Source organism: Meriones unguiculatus, chromosome 2, assembly GCF_030254825.1.
Source record: "Meriones unguiculatus strain TT.TT164.6M chromosome 2, Bangor_MerUng_6.1, whole genome shotgun sequence".
Taxonomy (NCBI): domain Eukaryota; kingdom Metazoa; phylum Chordata; class Mammalia; order Rodentia; family Muridae; genus Meriones; species Meriones unguiculatus.
This window is the reverse complement of record NC_083350.1, coordinates 65,222,272-65,240,601: the sequence shown is the minus strand read 5'-3', so window position 1 is coordinate 65,240,601 and position 18,330 is coordinate 65,222,272. Positions and strand designations below refer to the sequence as shown.

General features: G+C 38.5%; 1 protein-coding gene across 1 annotated transcript in view; it reads right to left on the bottom strand.

Annotated features, from left to right (window-relative positions):
* Ccdc178 (coiled-coil domain containing 178) overlaps nucleotides 1–18,330 on the bottom strand; it is a 330,861-nt gene that overhangs the window by 278,111 nt on the left and 34,420 nt on the right. The window contains exon 6 of the mRNA XM_060378608.1: nucleotides 6,489–6,709. Coding sequence (XP_060234591.1) covers nucleotides 6,489–6,709 — 221 coding nt within the window. The remainder of the gene's footprint in view (nucleotides 1–6,488; nucleotides 6,710–18,330) is intronic.

Genomic DNA, 18,330 nt, shown 5'->3' with positions numbered 1-18,330 from the left:
CAGTTATAAGAAAATTTTTTTATTTCATCATTATAAATTATTTTTATTTCATTTTGTGGTCACTTTGGCAAAAGTAGTCTCATTAGCATACATCATCTCATGTACACCATTTTCCCCTACTTTTGCTAGAAATGACTGTGTTAACATTTAATATGAATACTAGTGAAGATTGGAAAAGTATGTTTGTATTATTTAATTTATTATAATATTTGATTAAAAAAAGACCAAATCTTGCTGGGTAGACTCACCCGGCCTCAGAATCTGCATCCTTCCACCCTTACCACCAAACACCAGGTTATAAGAGTATGTTCTACAGAATGTTGGATCAATGGGATAGAATAGAAGACCCAGAAATAAACCCACCCACCTACAGATACTTGATTTTGGACAAAGAAGCCGAAACCATACAATGGAAAAAGACAGAATCTTCAACAAATGGTGCTGGTCTAATTGGATGTCTACATGCAAAAAAATGAAGCTAGATCCAGATTTATCACCCTGCACAAAATTAAAGTCCAAGTGGATCAAAGACCTCAACATAACACCAGACACATTAAATCAGTTAAAAGAAAAAAAGTGGGGAAGGGCCTTGAACTCATTGGCACAGGAGCCAAATTCCTGAACAGAACACTCACAGCACAGGCTCTAAGATCAACAATCAATAAATAGGACCTCATGAAACTGAAAAACACCAATATCCACTCTCAAACCAGTGGAACTCTCTCATCTTCCTGAAGAATACTCCAGACACCAGAGATGGACCCAATCTGAAGTGCAGACTCCAGGAAAAAACAGCAAATGTTACAGATAAGCACATGGCTAGAGGTTGGTATAAGAACACATCCAACAAATTTCAGGACATCATGGCTTCACCAGCAACCCTCCTCCCAAAAAATGGTTATTTTAATTCATAGGAAACACAAGAAAATGATTTTAAGGCTATATTTATCCAGTTATGAGAAGCACACAAAGAGGAAATTAACAAAGCTCTAAAGGAAACATAGGCAAATACAGCCAAACAAATAGAAGCAAAGGTAGAAGCACAAGCAGAGGCACAATTAGTGCCATATAGAGAGGAAACAAACAAAAATATACAGGCCATCATGGAAAAACTGGAATCCACATTCAAACAGATGAAGGAAATGGTGCAAGACATGAAAACAGAAGTAGAATCAATAAAGAAAACACAAACAGACAAAACTCTGGAGGTGGAGAACTTAGAGAAAAGATCAGAAACAACAAAGGTCAGCATCACCAACAGAATACAAGAGATCGAAGAGAAAATCTCAGGCCCTGGAGATACACTTGCTGAAATTGATTCATCTCTCAAAGAAAAAGTAAAATCAGAAAAGTTCCAAACACAAAACATCCAAAAAATCAAGGACACCATGAAATGATGAAATCTAAGAATATTAGGAAAAGACAAAAAAGAAGATTCCAGACTCCAAGGTCCAAAAAATATTTTCAAGAAAGTCATAGAAGAAAATTTTCCCAACTTAAAGAAAGAGATGTCCATTAACATACTAGAGGCCTACAGAACAACAAATAGACTAGACCAGAAAAGAAACTTCTCATGTCACATAATAGTCAAAACACTAAATCTACAGAACAATGGAAAAATATTAAAAGCAGCAAGGAAAAAAGGCCAAGTAACATAAAATTGTAGACCAATCAGAATCACTCCAGAATTCTTACCAGAAATTATAAAAGCCAGAAGGGTCTGGGCAGATGCCATTCAGACTCTAAGAGACCACAGATGCCAACCCAGACTATCTTTACCCAGCAAAACTTTCAATCAGTATAGATGGAGAAAACAAATATTCTATGATAAACTAAACTTAAACAGTATCTACATAGTAACATAGCCCTACAGAAGATACTAGAAAGAAAAGTCCAATCCAAGGAAACCAACTATACCCAAGAAAACACAGGATATAGATGACTTCATAACAAAGAATTAAAAGAAAACAAGCACTGAAACACAGTAACAATACCAAATATACAAAAAAAGGAACTAGCATTCATTGGTCACTATTATCTAGCAACATCAATGGACTCAATTCTCAAAAAAGCAAACTACAACAACATCAAAAACACTGACTAACAGAATGGTTGGGGAAACAGGATTCAACATTCTGCTGCATGTAAGAAACACACCTCTGCACAAAGATAAACACTTCCTCAGAGTAAAGGTCTGGAAAAAGGTTTTTTCAAGCAAACAGACCCAGAAAACAAGCTGGAGTATCTATCCTAATATCGAATAAAATAGACTTTCAACCAAAATTAATCTAAAAAGATGAGAGAGACACTTCATTCTCATCAAAGGAAAAATCCATCAGGAGTACTTCACAATTCTGAACATCTATGCACCAAATACAAGAGCACCTGCATTTGTAAATGAAACATTATTAAAGCTTAAATCACACATCGATCCAAACACCATAATAATGGAAAACTTCAATACTCCACTCTCACCAAGGGACAGATCAGCTAGATGGAAGGTAAATAGGGAAATAATGACACTTACAGAATTCCTAAGTCAAATGGACCCAATAGATGTCTATAAAACTTTTCACCCAAACTCAAAAGAGTATACCCTCTTTTCAGCAACTCATCAACCTTCTCAAAAAATGACCATATAATCAAGCATAAAGCAAGCCTCAACAGATACAAGAAGATCGAAATAATCTCTTGTATCCTATCAAACCACCATGACCTAAAACTAGACCTCAACAACAATAGAAATAACAAAGAGCCTACATACACATGGAAACTAAGCGACTATCTACTCAATGACAGCTTGGTCAGGGAAGAAGTCAAAAAGAAATTAGAAACTTCCTAAAAATTCAAGGAAATTGAAGGTACAAACTACCCAAACCTATTGGACATAATGAAAGCAGTGCTAAGAGGAAAGTTCATAGCACTAAGTGCCTCCAGAAAGAACTTGGAGACATCTCATACAAGCAATTTAATGACACACCTAAATGCCCAAGGGGGTAAAAAAAAGAAGACACACCCAAGAGGAGCAGACAATTGGAAATAATCAAACTTAGAGTTGAAATCAATGAATTTAAAATGAAGAAAACAATTCAAAGAATCAATGAGACCAAGAACTGGCTCTTTGAGAAAATAAACAGATTGACAAACCCTTAGCCAAACTAACTAAAAGGCAGAGAAAAACTATCCAAATCAGCAAAATAAGAAATGAAAAGGGGGACATAACAACAAACACTGAAGAAATACAAACAAACATTACGTCATACTACAAAAGTTTATATGCTACAAAATTTAAAAATCGAATGAATTGGACAATTCTCTCGATAGATTCCATTTATTAAACTTAAATCAAGATGAGGTAAATAATTAAAATAGTCCTATATCCCCTAATAAATAGAAGCAGGTATCAAAAACCACCCTTCCAAAAAAGCCTAGGGCCAGATGGTTTCAGAGCAGAATTCTAGCAGACCTTGAAAGAAGAGCTAACTCCAGTTCTTTTCAAACTATTCCACAAAATAGAAACAGAAGAAACATCATCAAACTCATTGTATGAAGCCATAGTCATCCTGATACCCTAAACCACACAAAGAGCTAACAAAAAAAGAACTTCAGACTTATCTCTCTTATGAACTTTGATGCAATCATACTCAATAAAATACTTGCAAACTGGATCCAAGAACACATAAAAGATATCATCCACCATGACCAAGGAGGCTTCATCCCAGGTATGCAGGGAAATCCATCAATGTAATCCACTATATAAACATAATGAAGGAGAAAAACCACATGATCATCTCCTTAGATACTGAAAAAGCATTTGACAAAATCTAACACCCAGTCATGTTTAAAGTCTTGGAGAAATCTGGGATACAAGGCACATACCTAAATCTTGTAAAGATAATATACAGCAAGCCTATAGCCAACATCAAACTAAAAGAAGAGACACTAAAATCAATCCAACTGAAATCAGGAACAAGGCAAGGCTGCCCACTCTCTCCTTACTTTTCAACATACTACTTGACGTCCTAGCTAGAGCAATAAGACCACTAAAGGAGATCAAAGGGATGCAAATTGGAAAGGAAGATGTCAAGGCATCACTATTTGCAGCTGATATGACAGTACACATGAGTGGCCCCCAAAATTCTACCAGAGAACTCCTTCAGCTGATAAGCAACTTCAGCAAAGTGGCTTGATACAAAATTAAATAAAAAAAACAAAAACAAAAACAAAACAAATAAACAAACAAACAAACAAAAAAACAACCAGTAGCCCTACTGTATATGGAAGAAAAAAGGGCTGAGAGAGAAATCAGGGAATCTACACCCTTCACAATAGCAACTAATTAACATAAAGTACCTTGGTGTGACTATAACCAAGCAAGTCAAAGACAAGTTTGAAAAAACTTCAAGTCTCTGAAGAAAGAAATTGAAGAAGGTATTACAAGATGGAAAGATCTCCCATGGTCATGGATTGATAGGATTAACATAGTGAAAATGGCCACCCTGCCAAAAGCAATCTGCAGATTCAATGCAATTCCATCAAAATGCCAACACATTTAAGATCTTTATAGATCTTTAAAGAATAATACTCAATTTCATATAGAAAAACAAAAATCCCAGAATTGCTAAAACAATCCTGTACAACAACAGATAGTCGAGAGGTATCTCAATCCCTGATCTTAAGCTATACTACACAGCAATAGTAATAAAAACTGCATGGTACTGGCATAGAAACAGAATGGTGGATGGATGGAATAGAATAAAAGACCCAGAAATATACCCACCCACCTATGGGTACTTTATTTTGGATAAAGAAACCAAAACCATACAATGGAAAAAAGGCAGCATCTTCATCAAATGGTGCTGGTCCAACTGAATGTCTACATGCAGAAAAATGCAAATAGATCCATATTTATCACCCTGCACAAAACTAAAGTCCAAGTGGATCAAAGACCTCAACATAAAACCAGACACACTAAACCTGTTAGAAGAAAAAGTGGGGAAGAGCCTTGGACTCATTGGCACAGGAGACAACTTCCTGAACAGAACACCAACAGCACAGGCTCTAAGAGCAACAATCAAAAAATGGGACCTACAGCCAGATCTTATGCAGGAATTTTCTCAAATATGGTTTTCTTCTTTCAGATAACTCTAGCTTGTGTCAATTTGGCATAAAACTAGTCAGCACACTTAAGACATAGTGAGAGGTGTTTCTTTTGAATGGATCAGTTGTGTCAAAAAGCTTTCTTACAATTCCAACCTCCTTCACAGTGGAAGCAAAATCAGACTATGAAAAATGTAAAGTAACTTTGGCTGACACACTATTAAGTTGTAGAAGGGTATAGGAAGGACCAGAATTCTCCACGGGGAAACTGATCCTTTAGCATAATACTACTACTCCAGGAAAGTTGTCAGAGGAATTTTGGAGAACAGTCGGACATTAGCAAATGAAATAAGAGGTGGACCTCATCTATCATTCAGTTCTTACTAGGTATACAATTGAGGAAACTTCATATGAACATTGAAAGGAAAACACTGACGTGAAGTTATTGTGTATTGACAAACTGCAGTTTTATCAGTAAATATTAGGGAAAAATGACATTGAGAATGAGAGAACATTAAATAACAAATTTTTATATATATATTATGGGCTACATGTGTATCTATAAAGAGTAGTCTAATTACATTAAAACAATGTGGGGCATTGGAAAGATGGATCTCTGGTAAAGAGCAATTGCCGCTTGTGAAGAGAAGAATGGCTTGGTCCCTGATACCCACATCCAGTGGCTCACAACTGCTTTTGACTCTGGAGAACAGACACCATCTTCTAGCCTCCAAACTTACTGGAAAGTACATGGTCTACCTACAGACTAGCAGTCACACACACACACACACACACACACACACACACACACACACAGAACTCAACATAGAAGTTCAAAAATATAATGTTACTTTAAATAAAGAGGTGCAGAAATTTATATAGTCAAAGTATAATAATAGTATTGTATAATTCAAAAATGTAAGGTTGTTTTAAAACATTATTTACATTTTCAATTTTTTCTAATGAATAGATGAAATTTATGCTATTTTTTTTAGATAAAAGAATGAGGACAATGGTACTGGGTGGTGAACATGGGAAACATTCAAGAATTTGTTTTTAAAATGATCAAACACTAATATGAAGTAAATTTGTTATTTGAAGGATGGTTTCAAATAAATTATTTTCTATAGAATGATTTTACAGGTGATTGATGTCATTTAATCATTTGAAGTAGCATTATATTTGTAACTTTTATCAATGATTAAATTACTGATACATTCTACTTACTTTCAAAGAGTTCAAAGACGTTGTTTAAATGAATACCATTAAATTAAAAATGAACAAGTTATTGGAGAATTAAAACTAGAGGTCAGCTTTACAGCATACATTCAGTTTTTAGAGCTGAAATATTTTGTGATAACCAGGAAGATACATACATGTTCACTCACCTCAAACTTTTTACTATAACATTTTCTTAGATTGTCTAACTCCACCTTCCTCTTTAGCTCCAGCAGAGGGCCATGCTGACTCATGTAGTCTACATCTTTCTGGATCTTGGCATTGGCTTTTTCCAGCTTTTCCTTCTCCTTCTCCAAATGCCTCAAAGTTTTAAATGTGTCTTCCAGATGGATGTTCAGCTCTGAAATATCTTTGGAATAGCTCTCATGTTCTGGAGGTAAATTGATGAGAGCAACACAAAGTTCAGAGCTGCCAGAAGATAAGCCAAATGTCTGACTATATAGAGAAGCTATTTTAGCTTTAGAAATTATTCATCTATGAATCGTAAGAAGGGTTATTTAAATGTTAAGTTATAAAAAAAATTGCTTTCTTTATTTGTCATAATAGGACTAAAACATGCTTTATTAATTGATAATCTTTAGTATAAACCCAATTTACTACCATCAACAAACCTATCATTTTACATACATACACACATAGACACCAGACACACACAAATATTTTATGTAATTGTGTAAAAGTTAAAATAAAATAAAAAATATAGAGGCCTTCTAAAATATATAAAAGTAAAATGATAAAATTTGACTTAAAAATGTCAAAATGAAAGGGTAACCATGACTCTTATTTAGGGCACTCCAGATATATATATATATATATATATATATATATATAAAAGGGAGGTGGGGCAAGATGGTGGCGCCGGGCGGACTCTCATTCTGACCAGCACAGCAGGATCAGCACAGTGACCAGCAATCAGAACTCGCAGCCATAAAACACAGTCATTGAGTTTCCCAGGTGTGAGGATACCCCACGCTGGGGGATTCAATCAGCTTTTAACTCACCCGGCTAAACCGCAGAAGAGATCAGAAGAGATCCTGGTTCCGCCAGACACTTGGCTGCCAGCCACCAGCCCCAGCCCCAGCCCAGAGCCACAAACCAGTGTCTCTGGTCACTGTCCCAGACTGAACCATGCACACCACACTATCAGAGACTGGAATTTTCAGTCGAGAGATAACCCCAGCTTACAGGAAACGATTGGGACCGGCCTTAGGTCACCCATTCCAGGTCACACATCCCCTGGAAAAAGACTCGGGTTCCACGGGCACCCCAGGAGCCAGCCCGGAGCCAGAGCCGGGGACCCAGGCTCCCGCACAGAGCCCCGCCTGCCTGCGCGCCTGATTTGCCGCCTGAGATAGAACTGTGGGCACCAGAGCATCAGCAAATGAGTTTCACTGTCTGGTGCAATCTCAGAGCACTCAGCCTACACACCAATCACAAAAAGGTCTCTGGAAAATTACCCAGTTTAGGCAGAAGCCAGGCTCCCAAAGGCCGGAAAGGCAGACACAGGCAGTTTCTGTGCACCAGGCAGCTGGCGGAAACTGAGCAGTGCACACCAGGGCAAAAAAAGAGACTGGTAGTCCCTGTCTCCAGAGAATGCACAGGGAAGGAAGGAAACTGTACTGACTTAAATCACCCAATCCTTCCCTGGAAAAACTCTAGTAGACCAGCGGGCTGAGCCACCATCACTCAGCTGTGCTCCAGACATAGGCACAAACATATGCTGCTTGTCAGATGTCCAACTGGGTCACAGCAGCTGATCATTAAATTTACAGCAAGAAACCCAGAAACAGGGCAGCTGTGTTCAGGACTTCCCTGGGTGAGAGGAGAACCCTCTTGACTAACAAAGACCACAGTTACCACTCAGGTCTCTATCCCTGAGGTGAGCAGCAGCAACTCCTGAAAAAACGCCAGCCATTCAGGGACTATACCCAAAAAGCTGAGAAGACATCCTTCAGGAAAAACCGCTTTCTGCAAAAGAGATTCTCTCCACCACAGGATCCCCAGGAACCACCAGAAAATAACCCCAAACACCTAAGATAGCACAATGGGTAGAGGCCAGCATAAAAGCTCAAGCAACAAAAGACAGAGCAATATGGCATCTCCAGAACCCAGTTACCCAGGGATAAGTAGCCCTGGACACCCCAGCATAACTGAAATCCAAGAAGATAACCTAACAACTATGCTCATGAAGATGATAACAGAGGAAACAAATAAGATACATAAAGACATAGAGGAAGACAAACTCAAACAGAATATTGCCATCTGTAAAAAAAATAGAGGAATCTGCAGCCAAATGGGTTATGGCCTTTAGAAAGGAAATACTTAAAGCACTGAATGAAATAAAAGAAACAGAGTTGAAGAAACTAAAAGAAAAACAGGAAAGTACAATCAGACAGGTGAAGGAAGTAAACAAAACAACTCAAGACCTGAAGATAGAATTGGAAAAATTAAAGAAAACACAAATGGAGGAAATAATGGAGAGGAAGAATCTAGGGAAGAAAACAGGAACTAGAGAGGTAAGCATAACCAACAGACTACAAGAGATGGAAGAAAGAATCTCAGGTGTAGAAGATACAATGGAAGAAATAGATGTATCTGTCAAAGAAAATGTTAAATCCAAACAATTCCTGACACAGACCATCCAAGAAATGCAAGACAATATGAAAAGACAAAACCTAAGAATAATAGGTATAGAAGAAAAACAAGACTCCCTTCTCCAAGGCACAGAAAATATTTTCAACAAAATCATTGAAGAAAATTTCCCCAACTTAAAGGAGAGGCCAATAAGAATACATGAGGCCTACAGAACACCCAACAAATTTGAACAGAAAAGAAAATCCTCCCGCCACATAATAAACAAAACAGTAAGAATACAGAACAAAGTAAAAATATTGAAAGCCACAAGGGAAAAAGGCCAAGTAACATATAATGGCAAACCCATTAGAATCACACCTGACTTTTCAACAGAGACTATGAAAGCCAGAAGGGCCTGGACGAATATCATGCAGAACCTAAGAGAACACAGATGTCAGCCCAGGCTATTATACCCAGCAAAGCTATCAGTCCTCATAGACAGAGAAAACAAGGTAATCAATTGCAAAAACAAACTTCAACATTACCTACACACAAATCCAGCATTACAGAAGACACTGGAAGGGAAAATACAACCCCCAAAAATTAGCTTCTTTCAAGAAAACACAGGAAATAATTAACCCCACTAGAGTAAAACAAAAAGCAACCAAGCACACAACCTGATGACCACAGCCAATATCAAAATCAAGGGATCTAACAGCCACTGGTCATTAATCTCTCTCAACATCAATGGACTCAACTCTCCAATAAAAAGACACAGACTAACAGAATGGATGAGTAAACAAAACCCAGCAATCTGTTGCATACAAGAAACACACCTAAGTCACAAAGATAGACATTACCTGAGGGTAAAGGGATGGAAGACAACTTTCCAAGCAAACAGAACCAAGAAGCAAGCAGGAGTAGCCATTCTAATATCTGATAAAATAGACTTTCAACCAAAATTAATAAAAAGAGATGAGGAAGGACACTTCATACTCATCAAAGAAAAATTCCACCAGGAAGACATCACAATCCTGAACATTTATGCCCCGAATACAAGAGCACCCACATTTGTTAAAGAAACATTGATAAAATTTAAATCACATATAGATCCCCACACATTAATAGTGGGAGACTTCAACACCCCACTCTCAACAAAGGATAGGTCAACTAAACAGAAATTAAACAAAGAAACAATGTCTCTGACAGAGGTCATGAATCAAATGGACCTAACAGACATTTATAGAATTTTACACCCAGAAAAAACAGAATTTACCTTCTTCTCAGCACCTCATGGAATCTTCTCCAAAATAGACCATGTAGTTGGTCACAAAGCAAGCCTCAACAGATACAAGAAGATTGAAATAATCCCTTGTATCTTGTCTGATCACCATGGAATAAAGCTGGACCTCAATAACAACAGAAATAGCAAAAAGCCTACACACATGGAAACTGAACAACTTGCTACTAAAAGACAGCTGGGTCAGGGAAGAAATAAAGAAAGAAATTAAAGTCTTTCTAGAAATCAATGAAAATGAAGACACAACATACCCAAACTTGTGGTACACAATGAAAGCAGAGCTAAGAGGAAAGTTCATAGCACTAATTGCCTTCAAGAAGAAATTTGAGACAGCGCATTCAAGCAACTTAATGGCTCACTTAAAAACCCTAGAAAAAGAAGCAGACACACCAAAAAGGAGTAGACGGCTGGAAATAATCAAACACAGGGCTGAAAGTAATCAATTGCAAACAAATAAAACAATTCAAAGAATCAATGAAACCAAGAGCTGGTTCTTTGAGAAAATCAACAAGATAGATAAACCCTTAGCCAAGCTGACTAAAAGGCAGAGAGACACCACCAAAATCAACAAAATCAGAAATGAAAATGGGGACATAACTAGAGACACTGAGGAAATCCAATCATTAGGACTTACTTCAAAAGTCTATATGCAACAAAATTCGAAAATTTAAATGAAATGGACAATTTTCTTGATTGATTTGACTTACCAAAGCTGAATCAGGACCAGGTAAATCAACTAAATAGTCCTATATCACCCAAAGAAATAGAAGCAGTCATCAAAAGTCTCCCATCCAAAAAAAGCCCAGGACCAGATGGCTTCAGTGCAGAATTCTACCAGACCTTCAAAGAAGAGCTAACACCAATTCTCTTCGAACTATTCCACAAAACAGAAACAGAAGGAACATTACCAAACTCATTCAATGAAGCCACAGTCACCTTGGTACCTAAACCTCACAAAGACTCAACAAAGAAAGAGAATTTCAGGCCAATCTCCCTTATGAACATTGATGCAAACATACATAACAAAATACTTGCAAACTGAATCCAAAAACACATCAAAGATATTATTCAGTATGACCAAGTAGGCTTCATCCCAGATATGCAGGGGTGGTTCAATATATGGAAATCCATCAATGTGATCCACCATATTAACAAACTGAAAGAAAAAAAAACACATGAAAATCTCCCTAGATGCTGAAAAAGCATTTCACAAAATCCAACATCCATTCATGTTTAAAGTATTGGAGAGATCAGGGATACAAGGCACATATCTAAACATAGTAAAGGTGATATACAGCAAGCCTATAGCCAACATCAAACTAAACAGAGAGAAACTTAAAGCAATCCCACTGAAATCAGGGACAAGACAAGGCTGCCCACTCTCTCCACATCTCTTCAACATAGTGCTGGAATTCCTTGCTAGAGCAATAAGACAGTTGAAGGAGATCAAGGGGATACAGATTGGAAAAGTAGATGTCAAATTATCACTATTTGCAGATGATATGATAGTATACATGAGTGACCCCAAAAACTCTACCAGGGAACTCCTACAGCTGATAAACACCTTCAGCAAAGTGGCCGGATACAAAATTAACTCAAAAAAATCAGTAGCCCTGCTGAATACAAAAGACAAAAGGGCTGAGAACGAAATTAGGGAAACAACACCCTTCACAATAGCCACAAATGACATAAAGTACCTTGGTGTAACCCTAACCAAGGAAGTCAAAGACTTGTATGAAAAAAATTTCAAGTCTCTGAAGAAAGAATTAGAAGAAGATATGAGAAGATGGAAAGATCTTCCATGCTCATGGCTTGGCAGGATTAACATAGTAAAAATGACCATCTTACCAAAAGCAATCTACAGATTTAATGCAATTCCCATCAAATTGCCAACACAATTCTTTACAGACCTGGGAAGAAAAATTCTCAACTTCATATGGAATAACAAGAAACCCAGAATTGCTAAAACAATCCTCTACAATAAAAGATCTTCTGGAGGTATCTCCATCCCTGATCTTAAGTTGTACTATAGAACAAGTTATAATAACTGCATGGTACTGGCATAGAAACAGAATGGTAGATCAATGGAACAGAACAGAAGACCCAGAAATAAACCCACACACTTATGAACACCTGATTTTTGACAAAGATGCCAAAACCATACAATGGAAAAAAGGTAGCATCTTCAACAAATGGTGCTGGTCCAACTGGATGTCTACATGTAGAAAAATGAAAATAGATCCGTACTTGTCACCCTGCACAAAACTGAAGTCCAAGTGGATCAAAGACCTCAACATAAAACCAGACACATTAAATCGGCTAGAAAAAAAAAGTGGGGAATACTCTAGAACTCATTGGTACAGGAGAAAACTTCCTGAACAGAACACCAATAGCACAGGCTCTAAGAGCAACAATCAATAAATGGGACCTCTTGAAACTGAAAAGCTTCTGTAAAGCAAAGGATACTGTCATCAAAACAAAGCGACTGCCTATAGATTGGGAAAGAATCTTCACCAACCCTTTATCTGACAGAGGACTCATATCCTGTATATATAAAGAACTAAAGAAGCTGAAAAGCAGCAAACCAAGTAATCCACTTAAAAAATGGGGAACAGGGGGAGCCAAGATGGCAGCGCAGGGAGAGCACTGCATCTGAGAAGAGAACAGCACTCTTCGTGCAGCGACCAGGAGACTGAACTCTGGGCCCTGAAACTACAGTGATTGTGTTTCCCAGGTGAGGGGAGGCTCCCATGGCATGGGAATCGGTCCACTCTTGGCTTCCACCCAGAACCTGGAAGAAATCCTGGGTAACGTGGGCTTTGGGTCTCGGGGCTAGAGCCACAAGTCTGCGTGTCCGGATCACTTTCCCAGGCTGATCAGTGGGCACAAGGGTGCCTGAGACTGGGAGTTCCAGTCGCAAGAAAACCTCACGGGGAAGCAAAGTTGCGAGTCTGATCATGGGTCACCCAGTCTTTTCCTGGAAGGTCTCGCAGACCGCAGGTACCCTCTGCCATCGCAACTGAGCTCCCATGGCACTGAGAGCTGCATGCCCAGCTCACCCATACAGATGAGCTGCGCACCCCAGTGCAACAGGGACTGGGAACCCCTGCTCAGAGAGGGCCCCAAAGGGAAGGAAGAAACCATGCTGCTGGGGTCACCTAGGCTGTGCCTGGGGAAAGTCTAACAGACTGCAGATCGCAAACAGGCAAGTACGCCCAGCCATCACAGAATCGGGCCCCAACAGGGAGCACAGAGATATTGCGAACCCAGCCTCTGCAGAATAGCAGGCAGACACACGCTCCGCCAGCCCAGAGGCCTGCTTTGTACCAACTACTCCTTACAGACAGAACTGTGTGCCCCAAGACACCAGAGTCTTAGAGTCACTGTCTGTAAAAACTCTCACAAGGAACAAAGCAAAGGGAAAGGCAACCCAGTATATCCCCGGAAAAGGTCCCACAGACTGGCCCAACCCAGGGAACTGCTGTACACCAGATAACCTGCTGTTACCAGGAGAGCAGTACTCACCCGCCACTGACCTCTTGGGTCATGGGGCACAGAGCCCCAACCTCAGACCTACAAAAGACTGGGAACCCTGAGATCAACCCCCAGATACTGCTCCAAAGGGCAACCAGTTATCCGTAACAAAACCAACCAAACCACGGGACACATAGGTTACAGCAGCTGATCACTAAATTTACAGCAAGAAACCCAGAAGGTGGGCAGCCGTCTCCAGGACTTCTCCAGGTGAGAGGAGAGCCCTCTTGACTAATCAGGACCACAGTTACCGCCCAGGTCTCTATGCCTGAGGTGAGCTGTAGCAACTCCTGAAAAACACTGGCCATCTAGTGACTATACCCAAAAAGCTGAGAAGGCTTCCTCCTGGAAAAAAACATCTTCCTGCCAAAGGGATTCTCTCCACTACAAGACTCCAGGAACAGCCAGAAACTAAGTTCAAACAACTAAGATAGCCCAATGGGTAGAGGACAGCATAAAAGTTCAACCAACAAAAGCCAGAGCAATATGGCATCTCCAGAACCCAGGTATCCAGGGGCAAATAGCTCTAGACACCCCAGCATAATTGAAATTCAAGGAGATGACCTAACATCTATGTTCATGAGGAAGATAACAAAGGAAACAAATAAAATACGAAAAAAAATAGAGGAAGCTGCAGCCAAACAGTCTATGGCCTTTAGAGAGGAAATGCTTAAATCATTGAATGAAATAAAAGAAACAGTGGATTGTTCAAACAAACAGCTGAAGGAATTGATGGAAAAACATGAAAATACAGTCAGACAGGTGAAGGAAACCAACAAAATAGCTCAAGACCTGAAGATAGAATTGGAAAAATTAAAAAAAAAAAAAACACAAATGGAAGAAATTGTGGAGAGAAAGAACTTAGGGAAGAAAGCAGGAACTACAGAGGTTAGCATAACCAATAGGATACAAGAAATGGAAAAAAGAATCTCAGGTCTGGAAGATACAATGGAAGAAATAGATGTATCTGTCAAAGAAAATGTTGAATCCAAAAAATTCCTGACACAAACCATCCAAGAAATTCAAGACAACATAAAAAGACAAAACCTAAGAATAATAGGAATAGAGGAAAAAGAAGATTCCCTGCACGAAGGCCCAGAAAATATTTTCAACAAAATCATTGAAGAAAATTTCCCCAACTTAAAGGAGAGGCCAATAAGAATACAAGAGGCCTATAGAACACCCAATGAATTAGACCAGAAAAGAAAATCCTCCCGCCACATAATAATCAAAACTGTAAGTATAAAGAACAAAGAAAAATACTAAAAGCTGCAAGGGAAAAAGGCCAAGTAACATATAATGGCAAACCCATTAGAATCACACCTGACTTTTCAACAGAGACTATGAAAGCCAGAAGGGCCTGGACGGATATCATGCAGACACTAAGAGAACACAGATGTCAGCCCAGGCTACTATAATCAGTCCTCATAGGCAGAGAAAACAAGATATTCAATGACAAAAACAAATTTCAACAATACCTACACACAAATCCAGCATTACAGAAGACACTGGAAGGGAAAATACAACCCAAAAAAACTAGCTACATCCAAGAAAACATAGGAAATAAATAACCCCACTAGAGTAAAACAAAAAGCAACCAAGCACACAACCTGATGACCACAGCCAACATCAAAGTCAAAGGATTTAACAGCGACTGGTCATTAATCTCTCTCAACATCAATGGACTTAATTCTCCAATAAAAAGACACAGACTAACAGAATGGATGAGTAAACAAAACCCAGCAATCTGTTGCATACAAGAAACACACCTAAGTCACAAAGATAGACATTACCTGAGGGTAAAGGGATGGAAGACAACTTTCCAAGCAAATGGATGCAAGAAGCAAACAGGAGTAGCCATTCTAATATCTGATAAAATAGACTTTCAACCAAAATTAATAAAAAGAGATGAGGAAGGACACTTCATACTCATCAAAGAAAAATTCCACCAGGAAGACATCACAATCCTGAACATTTATGCCCCGAATACAAGAGCACCCACATTTGTTAAAGAAACATTGATAAAATTTAAATCACATATAGATCCCCACACATTAATAGTGGGAGACTTCAACACCCCACTCTCAACAAAGGACAGGTCAACTAAACAGAAATTAAACAAAGAAACCATGTCTCTGACAGAGGTCATGAATCAAATGGACCTAACAGACATTTACAGCACCTTACACCCAAACATAAAAGAATTTACCTTCTTCTCAGCACCTCATGGAACCTTCTCCAAAATAGACCACATAGTTGGTCACAAAGCAAGCCTCAACAGATACAAAAAGATTGAAATAATCCCTTGTATCTTGTCTGATCACCATGGAATAAAGCTGGACCTCAATAACAACAGAAATAGCAAAAAGCCTACACACATGGAAACTGAACAACTTGCTACTAAAAGACAGCTGGGTCAGGGAAGAAATAAAGAAAGAAATTAAAATCTTCCTAGAACTCAATGAAAATGAAGACACAACATACCCAAACTTGTGGTACACAATGAAGGCAGTGCTAAGAGGAAAGTTCATAGCACTAATTGCCTTCAAGAAGAAATTTGAGACAGTGCATTCAAGCAACTTAATGGCTCACTTAAAAACCCTAGAAAAAGAAGAAGCAGACACACCAAAAAGGAGTAGACAGCTGGAAATAATCAAACACAGGGCTGAAAGTAATCAATTGCAAACAAATAAAACAATTCAAAGAATCAATGAAACCAAGAGCTGATTCTTTGAGAAAATCAACAAGATAGATAAACCCTTAGCCAAGCTAACTAAAAGGCAGAGAGACACCATCCAAATAAACAAAATCAGAAATGAAAATGGGGACATAACTACAGACAGTGAGGAAATTCAAACAATATTTAGGACTTACTTCAAAAGTCTATATGCAACAAAATTCGAAAATTTAAATGAAATGGACAACTTTCTTGATCAATTCCACTTACCAAAGCTAAATCAGGACCAGGTAAATCAATTAAATAGTCCTATATCCTCCAAAGAAATAGAAGCAGTCATCGAAAGTCTCCCATCCAAAAAAAGCCCAGGACCTGATGGTTTCAGTGCAGAATTCTACCAGACCTTCAAAGAAGAGCTAACACCAATTCTCTTCGAACTATTCCACAAAATAGAAACAGAAGGAACATTATCAAACTCATTCTATGAAGCTACAGTCAACTTGGTACCTAAACCTCACAAAGACTCAACAAAAAAAGAGAACTTCAGGCCAATCTCCCTTATGAACACTGATGCAAAACTACTCAACAAAATACTTGCAAACTGAATCCAAGAACACATCAAAGATATCATCCACCATGACCAAGTATGCTTCATCCCAGGTATGCAGGGGTGGTTCAATATATGGAAATCCATCAATGTGATCCATCATATTAACAAACTGAAAGAAAAAACCACATGATAATCTCCTTAGATGCTGAAAAAGCATTTGACAAAATCCAACATCCATTCATGCTTAAAGTATTGGAGCGATCAGGGATACAAGGCACATATCTAAACATAGTAAAGGTGATATACAGCAAGCCTACAGCCAACATCAAACTAAACAGAGAGAAACTTAAAGCAATCCCACTGAAATCAGGGACAAGACAAGGTTGCTCACTCTCTCCACATCTCTTCAACATAGTGCTGGAAGTCCTTGCTAGAGCAATAAGACAGTTGAAGGAGATCAAGGGGATACAGATTGGAAAAGTAGACGTCAAATTATCACTATTTGCAGATGATATGATAGTATACATGAGTGACTCCATAAATTCTACCAGGGAACTCCTACAGCTGATAAACACCTTCAGCAAAGTGGCCGGATACAAAATTAACTCCAAAAAAATCAGTAGCCCTCATACAAAAGACAAAAGGGTTGAGAAAGAAATTAGGGAAACAACACCCTTCACAATAGCCACAAATGGCATAAGGTACCTCGGAGTAACCCTAACCAAGGAAGTCAAAGACTTGTATGAAAAAAATTTCAAGTCTTTGAAGAAAGAATTAGAAGAAGATATGAGAAGATGGAAAGATCTTCCATGCTCATGGCTTGGCAGGATTAACATAGTAAAAATGACCATCTTACCAAAAGTAATCTACAGATTCAATGCAATTCCCATCAAATTACCAACACAATTCTTTACAGACCTGGAAAGAAAAATTCTCAACTTCATATGGAATAACAAGAAACCCAGAATTGCTAAAACAATCCTCTACAATAAAAAATCTTCTGGAGGTATCTCCATCCCTGATCTTAAGTTGTACTATAGAGCAACAGTTTTAAAAACTGCATGGTACTGGCATAGAAACAGAATGGTGGATCAATGGAACCAAACAGAGGACCCAGAAATAAACCCACACACTTATGGACACCTGATCTCTGACAAAGACACCAAAACCATTCAATGGAAAAAAGATAGCATCTTCAACAAATGGTGCTGGTCCAACTGGATGTCTACATGTAGAAAAATGAAAATAGATCCATACTTGTCACCCTGCACAAAACTGAAGTCCAAGTGGATCAAAGACCTCAACATAAAACCAGACACATTAAATCGGCTAGAAAAAAAAATTGGGGAATACTCT